A 16,563-nucleotide genomic window follows, 5' to 3' on the forward strand; every position below is an offset into this window, starting at 1 on the left:
AACCTGCTTTCTGCTGTTCCAGTGGCCTTCTGAAAATCAGCCTCAGCTTTTGTCAAGCCGCTACCATGTGTTCACCGCACATTGGTTGCACATGCTGTGACTTTGATCTATAAATGAGTGGGAACAAGAAAAAAATAAGAATCAAAGGGAACGTGTTTTTTTGTTGTTGTTTGAATTGGAAAATACCAGAAATGAAGAATTAATTCCCCCCTTTGTTTTTCTGGTTTCACCACGTGTGCCAGTTTATCAGGATTCAGGATTATTACTCTCTCACTAACCTGCAACTGCAACATTATTTTAAAATCTGTTCTTGTCACTTGACCACTTTTGTCATCCTCAGACTCCCATGAACCAGGCGTCCACTCGTTCCCACTGTATATTCACTGTGCACCTATGCAGGCGTGAACCTGGTTCAGCCACCCTGCGGCGATCCAAGCTCCACCTGGTGGATCTGGCAGGATCGGACCGAGTTAGTAAGACTGGTTTAAACGGGCAGCTGCTCACCGATGCAAAGTATATCAACCTCTCTCTCCATTACCTGGAACAGGTAGGCTTTTTTTTCTTTGTTATATAGTAATACAGATTAGAATTAAAAAAAAAAACATGTTTAGTGTAAAGATATAATCTATCAGTTGGTTTAATGTTTGTTTTCTTGTTACTGATACCAAACAGAAATTTAGCTCTTTCCCCAAGGACTTCAGTTGCTTCATTTGTACTACTCCCTGTGAGTTAATAACATTGACTGGATAAAAAAAGATGGAAATAGCCACTGTGTTTATCCCTGGGGATTTTGCAGAGTACTGCAAAACTAGTAGAGAAATAAATTACTTTCTACATCGAGTAAATAAGTAGTGTAGAATATTGCTTTTTTAAAGAGTAACAATTGATGTACAATTCATTACATTGTTGAGAATGGAGGCAGTTTGGTTAGCAAACTACATTCATAAACTGAACAGATGCAATGCGCAGACACACATATTGAGTAACAGGTAACAAATAAAGGACTAATAAAATGGTTGAATTTTACTCACTAAACTGAAGCATTGACTGCTTGGATGCTCTATACCACAGATAAGCCATTGAAAATGCTCCAAATGGCATCACACACACACACACACACACACACTGTGAAAAGATGCAGTTTAATGGCCAACCTAATGGATGAAGGCTGGCTGACTGTGTCAGCACACCTATCTCAGTTATCCATGTTAAGCAGTTATAAATAATATTCACTTGCAAATGTTAAAACGTATCCATAGAGGTCAAAAAAGAGGCCAGGCTTTAAATAGGCTCTTTAATGCTGTAAAGTTGGAAATCTTAACATGAAAGTCTAAAGGGATTTTGGAGCCAGCTTCAAGTGGCCATTAGAAAAACTGCAATTTTTGCCACTTCATCAGTGGCTTAATTTTTAAGCTTTTTAAGCCCATTGGTAATAAACCCAACAATGCTACTCAACACATGACTCTTACCCTTTTTCTGTGTATGTAGTCTTTTAGTTTCTGGGGGGGGGTTAATGGCCCATATTTGTAGGATTTGGGCGTGGACATTTCCAGTCTACATATTAAAAAGCTAAACTGTTGGCTGAGAATGCCCGATTTTTGTTTTCAAGATTTTTGTTTTGCAGTTCGTCCCTCGTCGGCTCTTCATACAGATGTATATCTGATTGGCCAGTAGAATTCTGTAAGCAGCGTACAGATAGAAAGGTCTCATGTAGTGAAGATGTGATTAACACTGTAGAAATAATGCAAAAATAATGGCAGCCTTTTGAATCATGAGCCGTGTGCCGACTTTTCCCTGGTTTGCATGGTATTTCTCAGTCATGTCAGCACTTTTCTCTTCCTCAGGTCATCATAGCACTGTCAGAGAAGAATCGTTCCCATATTCCCTACAGAAACTCCATGTTAACATCTGTTCTGAGGGACAGTCTTGGGGGCAACTGCATGACCACCATGATTGCCACTATGGCAGTTGAGAGAAGGAACCTCGAGGTAAGCATGGTTACAATGAGGACATGTTCAGACACAAGTCTCTTAGATTCCCTTAAAAAACAATACTTTATTGTAGTTTTAGGACACTACTTTTGTCGGTGGGCTTCGTAGAGAAACTGTTGTTACCTTTGTTGAGTCTCTGCATGCATTCCTTTGAGGAAATGTACAGTATCACATGATTACTAAATTATGGTGTAATCAGGGGTATTCATTTTCCCCCTCCTATTGACAGATCAGATCACTGACAGATTTTTCAAACTATTTTCCTCAGGAGTCCATCTCGACGTGTCGCTTCGCACAACGTGTGGCTGTCATCAAGAACGAGGCGATACTGAACGAAGAACTGGATCCTGCGCTGGTGAGACAATCAGACGCTCGCGCTGCTTCGCCAGGCCCTCGGAATTCTGACGCTGAGCTGCACAATCACACCACAGATCCATGACTTAATGTGCCGTTTTATTTTGGCCAGACCCTCCCTTAAGCTTCCAGACCTTAAATTGATCGGCAAATGAACGGCAGTGAGAATCCAGTTTCTAAACTAAGTGTAACCCACCATGTGCTTAAGTGTCCTCTTTGGGTTTACAGCACCAAGTTAGTTTTTCCATTGTGACACAGTCAGTCTGAAAGAAGCCGTTTTCCACCCTCAACATGTGGACGCCCGTCCATCTTGTGATATTTAGACTGCTCACACGTCCTGTTTGCAATCTCTCTCTGTCTTGTTTACATGCCTCCAATTCTGTTATGGCATATTCTCTCCCAATAATTCCCAGCCTCTTGAGAAAATATTCAGCTGGTGTATACATATGTCCTTCACACAGTCATGCAAGGAAGCAGAAATTACACATTGCACTCCTCACTGAGTAGTGTTTCCCCAGATGTAGTTATGAGGAGACATTTTTTTTAAACCAAGAGTGGGTAGTCGGCTGAACATCATTATTTTTATTTGGTATCTATATATTTGGGATTAACTAATAATACTTTTTCAGGGGTGGTACTGGTAATTATTAATTTAGCAAGGAATAAGCAATACCTCAGGAAGTTTTGAATAAATTCTGATTAAAACTTATAGGGGTGTAGAGTGGCAGCCCGTTCTCACTCCCGAGGCATTATATACTGACGATTTGTCAAGTCCCGCGGCGTTCCTGAGGAACGTGAAAGGTGACCGTCCGCGTTCTTATGCTACATGCCGGGTTATGGATGAAATCTAGTAGAATGACAGTCCCGTGGTAATACACAATCCAGCTATGTATTTCAGCCCTCACCCTAACCTCATCCCTAAAATACACTCATCAATCACATACCTGATAACAGTTCATTTAATTTACTTATAATAACAAAGCCTACAGGGGATATAAACTCTACACAAATAAGTAGCAACACAGGACAAAAACTAACAAAAAAACAGGGCTCATCAGGAGGAGATGAGTGCCTTACAGTGGACCATGCTCCGCCAAGGGAAGAGCAATTCCCAGAACTTTTTCCGGGGAGATGGACAGTGCCCTTCCTGTCTCCGGCTGGAGACAGGCTCAGAGTTCACTTCTTAACCAGCGCTTTAATGACGTTAGATAGTGTTTTCCAAAGCGATTTAAGTAAAATGAACGTACATGCGTAGATTCATTCCAAACGGTTCTCATGTTTCCTCATTTTTCCGATCTCGTAATGTAGGGACGTGTTGGGTGCCCGGAAGCGTAATATATTGACGATTTGTCACCTAGCGTAAAATGTTACGCTTTGGGAGTGAGAACGTGTTGAGAGTGGGGTCATGTTAACAATCCATTGAAATTTGCCTTTCATCCACTGAGGTCTTCAAGGTCAACTTAATGATTTATTGGTTTAAAACTGACAAAAAGCATAATAAGCTAGAAACTATGATTCTTACAAGTAATATTCATATTCATTTCATATTTGACCCCTGACCTCTCTTTCAAGGTCACTAGATGATCCCAAGGTCAAAATGATGACAATGCTGTATAGACCTATTTTCTTACTGTCATTTTTTGTATTGACAACATATGGAAAGGTAAAGACAAAGATATATGACAATTCAAAATATCACATTACTTTGGATCACTGACCTCTTCAAGGTCAAATAAGGTCAAACTTTCTTAAAATGTCTTTTATCTTTAAAGCTTTGCTTAAAATTCTACTGCCTTTGTTTTTGTAGGAGATGGTGCTGGCAGATGGGGATTCTATTTATCACGTTATAATTTGCATCAAACTATCACATTTCACATGTGCCTTTCTTTTAAATTGATCCCAAAATACCTTTGAAGAAAGAAGTCAAGTGAAAACAATTGAGCTATCTACTTAGTTAGAAATACATTGTCGCATAATATTGTATAAAAAGCTTGCAGTTAACAGTGCGGTTAATAGTCATGTCATTATCAGTACAAACGTGTGTTTAAAAAAAGCAATGAAAACAACATGAATATATAGAAAATACAATACTACTGTCACGTCCGCAGTGGCAGACGTGTGGAGGTGGAGAATTAGGACCCAAGATGCAGGCAGCTGAGATGCAAGTGAGTTTATTCATAAGGTGGTGATACAAACAGAAACAGCGAAGGTGTGGACAGAAACTAAGCAAAACCTAAACTGGAAAAAACTAACAAAACGCAGAACTGAAACCTGAACGGAAATGCAGGGAGACGCGGGGAGATGACACAGAATGATGCAGGAAAAAACACAGACAAATCAGCAACGAGCACATGAGGAGACACACTATAAATCAGGGGTCCCCAATCCCAGTCCACGAGGGCCGGTGTCCCTGCAGGTTTTAGATGTGTCCTTGATCCATCACAGTTGATTTAAATGGATAAATTACCTTCTCAACATGTTTTGTAATTCTCCAGAGGCCTGGTAATGAACTAATCATATGATTCAGGTGTGTTGACCCAGGGTGAAATGTAAAACCTGCAGGGACACCGGCCCTCGTGGACTGGGATTGGGGACACCTGCTATAAATACACAGGCAAGAACATGAGGGTACGAGGAACAGGTGGGAACACAGCCGGAAGAAATTAGACCTAAGGAGACACGAGGAAACGCAAAGTCAACGCACTGACATAAGACACGGACCTTCACAATAAAACAAGAAATACACCTGGCTCAAGGGCACAGACTTGAAACTACACAGAGGGGACAGAAAACAGGGACCTGAGAACTAGAAATACAAAACAAACCATCAACCTATCAGTCAAAACCTAGAAGAAAACAAAGCTCAATGATAACACAAAAAACCAAAATGCTGGATCACAACCCAGGATCATAACAACTATTAGCTTAAAAGGTAATGCAGCCTAGAGACTGCTTTGAGCTCTTGGGGGCTTTTTTGTTGTTATTTCATTCACTAATAATAGGAAATCACATAATCACAGCCAGGTTAACCTCTGGCACGATGCCCCTCCTTCACTATTTGTGGTAAACTATATAACACTGTTCTTAACAAAGCTACTCTTTGCCTCACAGAAATAATTAATTTAAATTCTCAAAAACAGTAACAAAATAGTAATTCTAGTTATACTAGATACTTTGGAATACCTGTCACACCTTCCACTGTTGCAGTTTGCAAACCTGGTAGTTGTTAAAAAGGCCTAATGGGCAGATATATGGTAGCGAGTCATCACTCCTGTATATACTTCCTCTGCTCCCAACCTATCGACAGCTACTGTATTACTGCTGCTGCTAAGACTTGGCTGGCCACTTGCAAACCCCACAGAGGTATTTTTAAGAGAGTCTGCGGCTGGCTCAGTAATTGTGACAGTGTCTGGCTGCTCCCAGTCGGGTCCGGCACAGTTACAGCTCCAGGCAAACCCAACCTCTGTGGGCAAACCTCTTGTCTCTGTTTATGGATTTTTAGTGTATTTCTCATTTTATGTTCATTGCTTCTGTCTCATCTATCTCTCGGCCCAGTTTACTGAGGAAAATGCAAAGCAAGCAGCAGCGCAGCATGCAGAATAGAGTGATGTCATTTATTGTGGTTTGGGGGACACACATTGACTCCAATTTTTGGCCTGCCCCGTCTGAAGGCGCACTGTGTCTTGGAGTCGCTGGCTTTGGTGATTTAAAACCTGAAGTTTGCTTTTCACAATGATTTGTCTGGTCCTGGTCCTATACTGTAGCCTGCAGGCTTCAAATCCTGAGGAGCAGGAAACCAGCCAGACCAGACAAAACACTGAACACGTCTCTCACTGACAGGCAAAGAATGAGGTGTTGAAAGTGACCTGTGATGATGATTAAGTCAGCCACAGTGGCCGCACCATATAAGGCTGCATCGGTTAGTTCCTCTAAGAGCACTGATGTTGGCGTTAATCCTTCATTTAGACCCGGCTGATCCCAATCTGCATTCATCAGTGGAGATTGTCAGCAGCTATTGTAACAGTCACATCGCACTGATGCATTTATGTGTTAATACTCCCATTATTTATATTTCTTTAATTCTTAAAAGGGTTAAAAATGTTGGCTTGAGGTTATGCATTTGTGCAGAGGTTAACTTAGGGGCCCTCTTAAACTTAAAGCCAGTATTCACAAAAACGCAAACAACATCCAGCTTTAAAAGACAGCTCTGATTAGCGCATACCTGTGACTCCAACAGACGCCTGCTTATCACCATCCAGAGAGACATGTTCAGGAAGCTAGTGTGAAAATCCTTGCGTGGGGTTTTTAATCCTGGGTCATTAATCTGTCCTTTTATCAACCGTTGAGACAGGTGGTGATGCAATGGTGTGCGGGATATTTTACTGGGACACCTTGGGCCTCTTAATCCTTTGTTTAAATGTCACGGCATTTAAAGACTATTGGTTGGAGACCATGCACATCCCCAGATACGGTCAACTGACCATTTTGGGGAATTTTGCATTAAGTTCACTGTACTAAAAGGGCCTCTAACGTCTTAAGATCCAATAGAGCATCTTTAGAATGTAGTGTAATGAGACATTATCAATTGTAACTGCTCATTCATAGTTTTTTCAAGCTGTGTCACTAGTTTTCTGCTGTTATTTTGGATAAAAAATAAGATGATTAAAACTAGAATTAATATCTCTTAAAACGGCCCCAATACCTTTCATTCTTTAATTAAATGTCACTACAGCTATGTCTTTGTACCCCAAGTTGGTGCTTTAGTAGTATACCCCTTGGGTTACTCGTACTCCTGCTTGGGAATCACTGGTTCAGTGCAGTGCTTCTTGTTTTAGTCTGTAATACCAAAGTAGTGCCATATGACACAAGAAATTCAGCCCATGTGTTCGCATTTTGTTGTGGAGGATGAAAACCTAGCACACAGTTAGTTGTAATGGGAAATTTTGCCTAATCTTCCTTTATAAAAGAGGCCCCATAATAGCAGCATGTTTGTGAGTGGCATACTGCGTAACGCTGCACATATACATTTTTAAGGTGTAACCTGTGGTTATATTGCGGGTTATACTGCAGTGCTTACACTTTAGTGTGGGTGGTTATGTGCACAGGATAGAGGGTATGTTTTCAAGAAGAGGAGGTATAATTTAAAGTTAGGCCTGTTTAATGTTTCAAAGTTAATTGTGTTTGTCAGTGCATAGACTGTGACAGACATAAAGGTAGAGAGAAAGAGGGAAAATGAACATCTGGATGTTTCTTCTATCATCAGATTTGTGTTGTTGGGTTTCCATAGGGTTTGCTGACATCATCAGTCACATGGTTTGAGTCCGTTTTTATTCAGAGCCTGCCCTGAAACTGTGGTGCCAGTGTGGGCTTGGCGCTCTGAAATAGACTGCGCAATTCTGCTGACCAACAACTGGTGGGCAGCTTTTGGGGATGCAGCTGGAAGAATTACATCAGACCACGAGCTCCAAAAAGGAGATACAGGGAGCGGCTCTGGTGAAGAGTGGTCAGATGTGGTGTTTGGTGTTAAAGCATACAATAAATACAGGGACGGGATGATGTGGGGTGATCGAGGTTGAAACAGCAAAGTCACGCCTTTCCAAAAACACACAACAGATCTGTTTCTTTTCAGAAGCGTCTCAAGTTGTGTTCGAGTGTCTGGCTGCTTTGGCTTTTCAGTTTGAGGTTGACACTCAGTCTGACCTTTGTCCTTGATTTAATTCTCACTGACCTTTAACTCTTTAGCAGTTCTGTGTCAGGAGTGGCACTGACTAACACTTGCACACAGTCGCTAATTTCTATTCCCTTTGCTCTTTGCTGTTGAGATATTTAAGTAGGATTTACCCTTAAGTAAGGGGGTTTTAGCAAAAAGAACAATGGCCACTTGTGTTTTTAGAGGGTTTAGTGTGTTGTTTCATTTGGGGATTTATGTAAAATTTTTATTACAGTGGGTTTGGCTTCATTTCAGTAATTTCATGATCCATTGACTTTGACTATTTTCCCCACCATTAACATGTAATTGCATGTCTCTGTTTTTCTCTTTTGGGACTGTTTCCTCTTTTTGAACAGATTTCGAGTGTTTAAATACCAAGTTATTGAGCCAGTCATTCACAATGTTTTTGCTGTCCGGATCTACATTTTCATTTTACCATAGCACTTTACGTTAGGTCGTGGCACATGAGAATTGGACTCACCTCTGACCTCTTGCTCATCATCCTTCAACCTGGTTATTTTTTCCTTCCCACTGTCCCCAAGTGCTGCTCATAGGAAATCACCTGATTAGTGTTCTTCTCTCTGTTTAATATTGTACTGCCTATGCACAATGTAACTGTTGTGGTGAATTGGTCCCATGTCATTGCATTATTACACATCTGCAAAGTAGAGGTTCTTTTTTTACTTTTATAGAGAAACACGGTCATAATGGATAAAAAATGAATTTGCTGCTGATCAAAGTATCACAGAGTCAAATGTTTATCTATCTTTTGGTGTTAAGATGATGCAAGCATGCAGTAAAATCTTTTGTAAGTTGTAACAATTTGTTCTCTTTCTGCACACAAATCTTTTCCTCATGTGGAGCCAATTCCCTGATCAGTCTGACACTTTAAGGATAAGAAGCACATTTCCTGTTTAAAATGTTTTTGTGGGTGATTGGCAGTATTAGTTCAGAGGACCTTAAACGATTAACCAAATCATGTCTCATCATACCATTATCCCCAGTATCACCAGAGTCACTGGTATCTCGCGTTTTAGTGAATTAATCAGAGTTAATAGAGCATTAACACATTCATGAAACCAAGCTGAACTGACACTGTCCCATGAGATGAGCAGTGTCCAAATCTGTGATCACTGACTGACTAATCCTTTACGTGTTAGGTAGCCAGATGGCAGTTAATCCTCTGCTAGACTGACACGAGGCTGCTTAGACTGACCTCTTTAGGCATAGAGCCTTTCAAAAGAGGCAGACTTATCTCCAGAGAGTAAAGGTTGTGGTGGTGAATTCACTTTTATCTTTTGTTATTGAGCCTCTTTAATCAAAAAAATCTCTCTAGGAGCCTTGGTTCTCAGTGATAAACAAGCATACTGCTGTCAGTGTAAATCACTCGAACGAGGCTTCTTGCTCTAGATAAAAACACCTTTTTTGATCAGTAGTGTTTCTCAGGCTTATGATTTTTTAAACATTAATATAAATTCTTCTTGTAACTATTTTTTTTCCCAAACCTGGCTGTCTAAGTACTTATTTAAGAATCCGTGTCTGGGCTTGGTGTCATACTTTTCTTTTTATACGTATATATAGAGTAACCAGACCCGGACAGTCAGCAGCCTGTTGGCTTGCTGAGTCCTTACCAAACACGTGTGGAGAGACAGCCACCGTTGAGGTTTAATGCTATTTTGTGTTTTGCTTTCTGCATTTTTCTTCTTCGAGTATCCACTTGTCTGGAATCACTTAAGTTTGACCTCAGAAAGCATCAGCAACATAAGCCGCAAGATTATTTTCAGCAGGATTGTCTCATCAGTTGGCAGCAGCTGGATAGTTTCTGTCTGCACGTGCTTGTGTATGAGCGTCTGTCTGTGTGGAGTACTGTACTTGCAAATGTGTGCATTAATCCCCACTTTCTGTGTATATGGTGTGTATTTCAGCTGATAGCAAGTTTGAAAAGAGAGATCCTGTCTCTTAAGGAGGAGCTGGCCATGGTGACTGGAGAGCAGAGAGACGACCGACTAACTCCAGAGGAGATCCAGAAGTACGTCACCTCTACTTTTTAAAGTCCTCATCTGTTTAATCATTGCATCGTCAGATGTTGTTCTCGAGTTAACTAAGAATGTAGAGCAGCTCAAACGTGTATCCAAGCTCCACAGACTGTATGTAAAAGATGGAAGTAGCCGGTGTGACGTCACATGATGATATGTGGGTTCTGCATTAGTGTTATCACCATCATCATGTTGTTTTCTGTGCCAGAAGATGATCAGATGAAGATCACACAGACACAGATATTGCTAATTAGTGCTTAGTTAAAATCTTCGTGCCATTTAGTTTCACTGAGTCAGATATGACCATATTTGGATTAGAGGGTGGAAGGTTAAGCGCAAACACTAAGCGGTTTTGTTTGCAAGCTGCATCAACAAACTGTATAGCTGCATTCTTACCAACCTTGAGACCTCAGAATTAGGGAGACATTCAATAGGGCTGTTGGGGGCGGGTGGTATACATATAGATATATATACAAAAAACTTGAATTTTACAATGTTTATTTATCAGATAAAATAAGTTAAATGACACCGTTATTATTGTCCGGCCGGAAACAGCGGGGTTGTCCAAATTCAGAGGCTGCGTCCACCTGACCGGACCCGGCCTTCGCGCTCTAAGTGGGCCAGGTCCTCCGAAAGCTGGGTAGACTGGAAATGAGTGACGGTGAAATTGGATGGTCTAGCCTTCAAAATTACATCACGAGATCTCTCGGTGAAGTGAAACTCTGCCGTCTGCTCCTTGCTATCTAAAATATAACCAGACACTGGCGTAAATTTTCGACCATCTCACACTTCTGTTTAATCAGTTTTCTGTTTGACGTTTATTCAGCTGTGTGAAAACCCCGGAGGAACCCACCCGAGGGATTAATAAAGTTTTATTTTATCTAATCTAATCTAATAACTTTAATCTCAGCCAAATCGATTTACTCATGAACAAATAAAACACTGAAAAAGGCCAAACAATAACATGTTTAAGTTATTTAAGTGACTTATATATCATGTTTAACCTGAGTACCGAAAGACCGAATTTGAAAACAATGTGCTGGGAGTTTGCTGTTCTCGTCGGCTCAGATATTTGAAGTTTACACAGCTACATTCTCGCCTGAAAATACGCTAAAAGTCAAAGAGTAAAGAGTAATATTGGGCTAAGTAGCTGCAGTAGTAGTAGCCATTGTTGGAAACTGGAATTGGCTGGGCCAACCTGGGATATCGTTTTTCAATTTTGTTGTCCGGGTGGAAAATCGGGAGAAATTTGGGAGAATCGTGGTGCTGGGAGATTTTCGGGAGGGGCACTGAAATTCGGGATTCTCACGGAAAAATCGGGTGGGTTGGCATGTATGTATAGGTGCTACACAGAAGTACAGGTACCTGCTAATTAATGCTAAGTAACAAACAATTTCATTGTTTCACCAGCCCCTAATATTATAATCAAATTATTATTATAATTATTAATTTGATAATTGGAGTGGAGACCAAACTATTTTCTGTAGCTAACTGTGAACATGTCTATTTCTGATGTAAAGCTGAATATTTAACATTGAGGTCTGTTGGGATAGTCGTTTTGCATTTCACTGAAGCGTTTCCTTCTTTTTCAGGCCTAGAGAGTGCTGTGTTGATCCTCAGACCCACAGAAAAGTGCAGAGTATACTTTATGAACTGTAATTTGTATTTGCAAAGCTCAAACCCACAGATTCTTAAGGAAAAATGTCTGGTGATTTATAAATATTTGGGGACTGCCTAATGTGCGTATATAACTTATGGTGCTGGCTTCACTTTGGTGCTGAATTGAAGTCTTGCTCAGTGCGGCTTAACCAGATCTCATGGCGTTTCCCAGCGCTGCTTTATTTCTGCTGCTGTACTCAAGTGGCAGACTGACCCAGGCAGTCGGGCAGGGCCAGGGTTCAGACCAGAGGTTTCATGGAGGATTTGGCAGATTGCTCCTCAAATGCTGATGCATTTCCCATGCCTTCGCCCCCACAGTTCACCCGTTTTATTATTTCCTCTCTACCCAGGTGATTATCCTTGATTTGCCTCTGTTTGTGCCAAACTCACACTGGGAATCTTTAATAGTATCTATTATGACCACATTTGCTGGAGTTTTTTTGTTGTCGTTTCCTCTCTATTTAATGTCCCCACTCATTTCCTGCGCTGATCGATTGCACATATCCTGGGTTATTTACTGTCACAGTTCCAAACGCACACACATCCTCGGGACTGCTGGGCTTTTGTGTTTCCAAAAGACACTTCTGTGTCAGTCCACTTCTATACAAGCTAAAGTCAAAGTAAATGTTTTAACAAGCAGTGTTAGTTTGCTACACTTGCTTGATAACAGCTCACATCACACACAGTTGAGCCACTTCTTGGAAAGTTTCCGATTCCAGTGTGTATTTCTTTCCTCTTGCAAAGTATTGAACATTGCATCCAAGGGCATTCTTAAGGTTCATGAAACCACTGATGTCTTGCAGGACCCTGAAACAGGACCGCTGCGTTTGTTTTAAGTCCTTCATCATGTAAACCTTGCATGTTCTTGTGTTGAACAAAAAATAAAAACCACACACTGTCGTGTCTACATTGGATGGGTTTGGGCACTTGCCTCCTGCTCTTTTCCTGTGGCCGCTTCCAGATCTTGAAGAACTAATGTTTGGACTATCGTTTAATGATAGTTTATCAACAGTCCGGCCCAGTGGAGCTGAAACACAAGTTTAAGTAAATAGTTTTCTTTGACCAGACCCACATTTTAAACTACTCAAATGTATATCTTAACTGTTTAAGTGCTGAGTGAGGAAGAATATAAGAGGGAGTGTGGCACTGCTTAGATGGTCTCTGTGTGTTTATGTGCACATGTTTAGATTGGAGGAGCTCGTTAAGGCTTATCTGGATGATCCCGATCCAGATGTGACACTGTCACTGGGACCAGACATGAGAAAGATCCAGCACTGCTTCTCCCTGCTAAAGGTAATGTATTCACAGTAACCTATGTGTACAGTCTAAGGAGCTTGGAAAGAAAGTGACTGGACTTAAGTTTTGTGAAGACACTCACCTCTCATCCAAGAGGCTTCTTCAGTTTTAAAACCAAATGGTGGAGAGTTTTAAACTCTAGTGGAGATTGTCCCTTAAGAGTGTTGTTGACCCCTTATTGATCATGTGCCTTGTCACATGACCCAAGGTGTGAAACAAGGCATCGGTCATTACCCGTATTATTCGGTAAAATCACTGTGAGACTACCATTACTTGGAGGACTGAGAATCTGCACAGTCCTGCTAAGTCGCCTCAGCTGGTGAACGGGACAGTTAGACACAGTTTTTTTTTCAATTTTCATTAATCGGGTAGGGCTGTGCGATATGACCGAAATCTCATATCTCGATTTAAGACATCTATTGTCCCGATAACGATATAAATCACAAAAAATTTATATTTTCTGTAAATTCTGTGAATCTCTGGCAGCTCGATTTGTGTGTTTCCAGCTGTGCGTCGTGTAGCTGGAGTCGAGTGTTTTAACCGATGCATGAAACTATAAATTTTTAGACATAAGTTGTAACGGCCGCCGTTTTCTTTGTGAGTATTTATTACACTGCGTGCTGCGGGGAAAAGCCTGTTCTAGCGTCTGAGTCTAAGGTTTATTTTGCTTCTCATCCATAAATACTCTGCATACTCTTTCACGTGATTCAGTTTATTTTGAAAAGTCTCAACAGGATCTTCAGCTTTATTGTGAAAGGTTTATGTGGAATATGAACAAGCGGACATGCAATGGTTTTACCGTTGTTGTTGCTAACGACAACACATAAAAACAGGCGCTTGTCCGTCTGTAGTGTGGTTATATTAAATATAAAAGAAAGAGAGAACTTTAAGAAATTAATATAGCCACTACAGTGACCATCAAAACGATGAAAAAATATTGCCGTAAACAGTTTATTTTGCGACACCACGAAACAAACGATAGCGTAAAATGAAACGATGGACGTTTTTATATCGTCATCCAATATATATCGTTATATCGAACAGCCCTATAATCTGGTGTTAATGTCTTTTTTTAAATTAGGTTCTTTTGATTTGAGCAACAGATTTTCAGTGAATTCATCATAAATTTAATCATTTATTTTTTGTCATGTCTGTTAAAATATGCAATTATTTTACTAATTTGATCACACATTTATTAATGAACTCTAAATCTTTTTAATGTCTATTTTACAGTTCAGTTACTGAATTAATGAAACCACCAAAATTTTTATTTCCCACCATTCATCACCTCAGCTTTGACCAGGTGACCCACATCTTCTGAACTGCTCGCCCAGCTGTCACCCCCTGAGTTATGGTTGAAACTTATTTAAATGAATTTCCTGCTTTCAAGCAATTAAAGGCTCTGTGGAAGGTTACTGACTAATCAGAATTTTATCACTGTAATTTCACTGAAATAGCCAACATTAAAATCATTAACTAGGAATGTATTGTATGCGTACGCAGTCACGGGAAATATCTTTTTGGTATTGTGTGTGGCTGCTAAATCTCACTCTGAAAATGTTTTACTTCTTAGTGATGTCAGAATTTACTCAGAGTTGTTGATTTTGATGGCTGAAGGCTGATTTTCCCATAGCCTGGCTAAAGTCTGAAGACAGAGTTTTGCAGTTATTTGCCATTTAATTAGATCCTAGGTGTAATGTTGACACGCCGCCCTTAATGCACGTCTTTAAGTTAAAACTTTCCAAGAATTTCCACCTGATCGTAGCAAACAACCCATCTGAAAACTCATCCATGCCATTTTCTTTCCCACTCACCTAACCCGAGTCACTAGAAGACAGGGGCACTGCCATTTGAAGATGTGTTGTGTATTTTTCACAGTTTAATGAAATTTTCTAGCTACATGAAAGTGATGGCCCTGTGACAACCTGGGAGACTTTTCAGGAGGTCTTGATTACTTTCAACAGTGAATTAGATAAGCAGTTAAGGAAACAGTTAACTGAGATCAAACATATTTACATGAAATATTAAAGTTGATCTCTTCGGCTTTTTCTTTATTTCCCTTGATAATCCTGTTCCAATAGTAGATGCTCTTTTCCAACATGGTCAAAGTTTCACATAGTAACTGCTCTAAATGCTCAGTTTTACACCGTTATTTTTTTGTTTTGTTTTGTTTTTTTAAATTCTTGGCTACGTATTGTGTCACAGGGTGGAAATATCACAGCAGTACGGTGGCCCTGAGAGGCCAAATGGACTGCAACTTAAGAAAGCACCAGCAATAAGAAAAATGCTGTTTTTCTCTCCAGAAATACTTCCCTTGTGCTTTTGAAAAATCTGTTTTTTCCTATTTCTGTTTTTGTTTGTTCTATTTCCGTTTTTGTTTGTTCTATTTTTGTTTTTGTTTTTCCTATTTCTGTTATGTTTTGTGTTCTTTTACAGCGTTTTTCTTATTGCTGGTGTTTTCTTAAGTTGCAGTCCGTTTGGCCTCTCAGGGCCACCGTACAGCAGTGACCAACATAACATTAAGAGCAGATTACATCCTGGCTACTTTTGTATATTTACTGTCCTGTAAAAAAGGTCATCTTCATTGTTTTCTATGGAAGTTAATCAATAATAATACTGCAAAATGTATTCAATTTATATTAGCAGTAGATTTGCAATAGAAATTTATGAGGATAAGGATAATAATTATAACTTTAAACAAAACTGTTTAAAACACACAGTTACAGAGTGCTTTATAGTTTGGATTAAAACCATACATTTGAGAAGCGTACATAACAACTATACAGTACATTTAAGCATACAGTCGAGGATGTGTTCCCACATGCATTTACGCTTACCTACAAACATTTGGTGTGAAACAAGGGGTTAATTAAGGAAGAACTAACTTGTAAAAATGAGTTTTCGGTAGCCTTTTATATTTACAGTCTAAATCTGCAAAATAATTGTTAACGTAAGCTTTAAAATAAATGTAGTAAATACTGGACATCCTGCATGCTACAGGTATCTCAGATAGAAAGAGAGAGAGGCAATCTTGTTGGTCAGAGATTGTGTCAAATAAACAAGTAGTTTCCATAGAGAAAGCTTCTGGTTTTAACTTGTTCTTAATTCAGATTGTCTGTCATTATTTTAAAATAGTGGGAGTAGCTGAAAAGATTGCATCTATTCATGTTCAAGCTTGTTGAACATGAAGCTTGAAGAGTGCCATGTTAGTTGAAGTGATCTGATAAAGGGCTCTTTACCTGTGGAGGTTTTGATTGCGATTATAGTAATGACACTGTTGCTGTCAACTCTAGAAAAAATAATCTCTTTCGCCGTTGCTGTAGCACCGCCACCTGTTTGATGCTTGTGGTATTTCATAGAGGAGAACCTGCAGCTCCAACTATGACAATGTAATTTTAACTGCTGGTGGTTTTCCCTGTAGATGCTCACTGGGCTGCATCCTTTAAGCCTTTTTAATCATACATGTGCTAAATATACTTGATAGTCGGCATTCATCTACAATCAGTGTTGACTTCCT

At 39.9% G+C, this 16,563-nt stretch overlaps 1 protein-coding gene across 1 annotated transcript in view; it reads left to right on the top strand.

Moving 5' to 3' along the window:
• Nucleotides 1–16,563, top strand: part of kif6 (kinesin family member 6) — a 70,523-nt gene that overhangs the window by 20,728 nt on the left and 33,232 nt on the right. Inside the window, exons 7-11 of the mRNA XM_005933972.2 lie at nt 341–547; nt 1,845–1,988; nt 2,260–2,346; nt 9,981–10,084; nt 12,938–13,043. Of these exons, the coding sequence (XP_005934034.1) occupies nt 341–547; nt 1,845–1,988; nt 2,260–2,346; nt 9,981–10,084; nt 12,938–13,043 (648 nt within the window). The remainder of the gene's footprint in view (nt 1–340; nt 548–1,844; nt 1,989–2,259; nt 2,347–9,980; nt 10,085–12,937; nt 13,044–16,563) is intronic.

This window comes from Haplochromis burtoni, unplaced genomic scaffold (assembly GCF_018398535.1).
Source record: "Haplochromis burtoni strain Fernald_Lab_line unplaced genomic scaffold, NCSU_Asbu1 Contig_176, whole genome shotgun sequence".
Taxonomy (NCBI): domain Eukaryota; kingdom Metazoa; phylum Chordata; class Actinopteri; order Cichliformes; family Cichlidae; genus Haplochromis; species Haplochromis burtoni.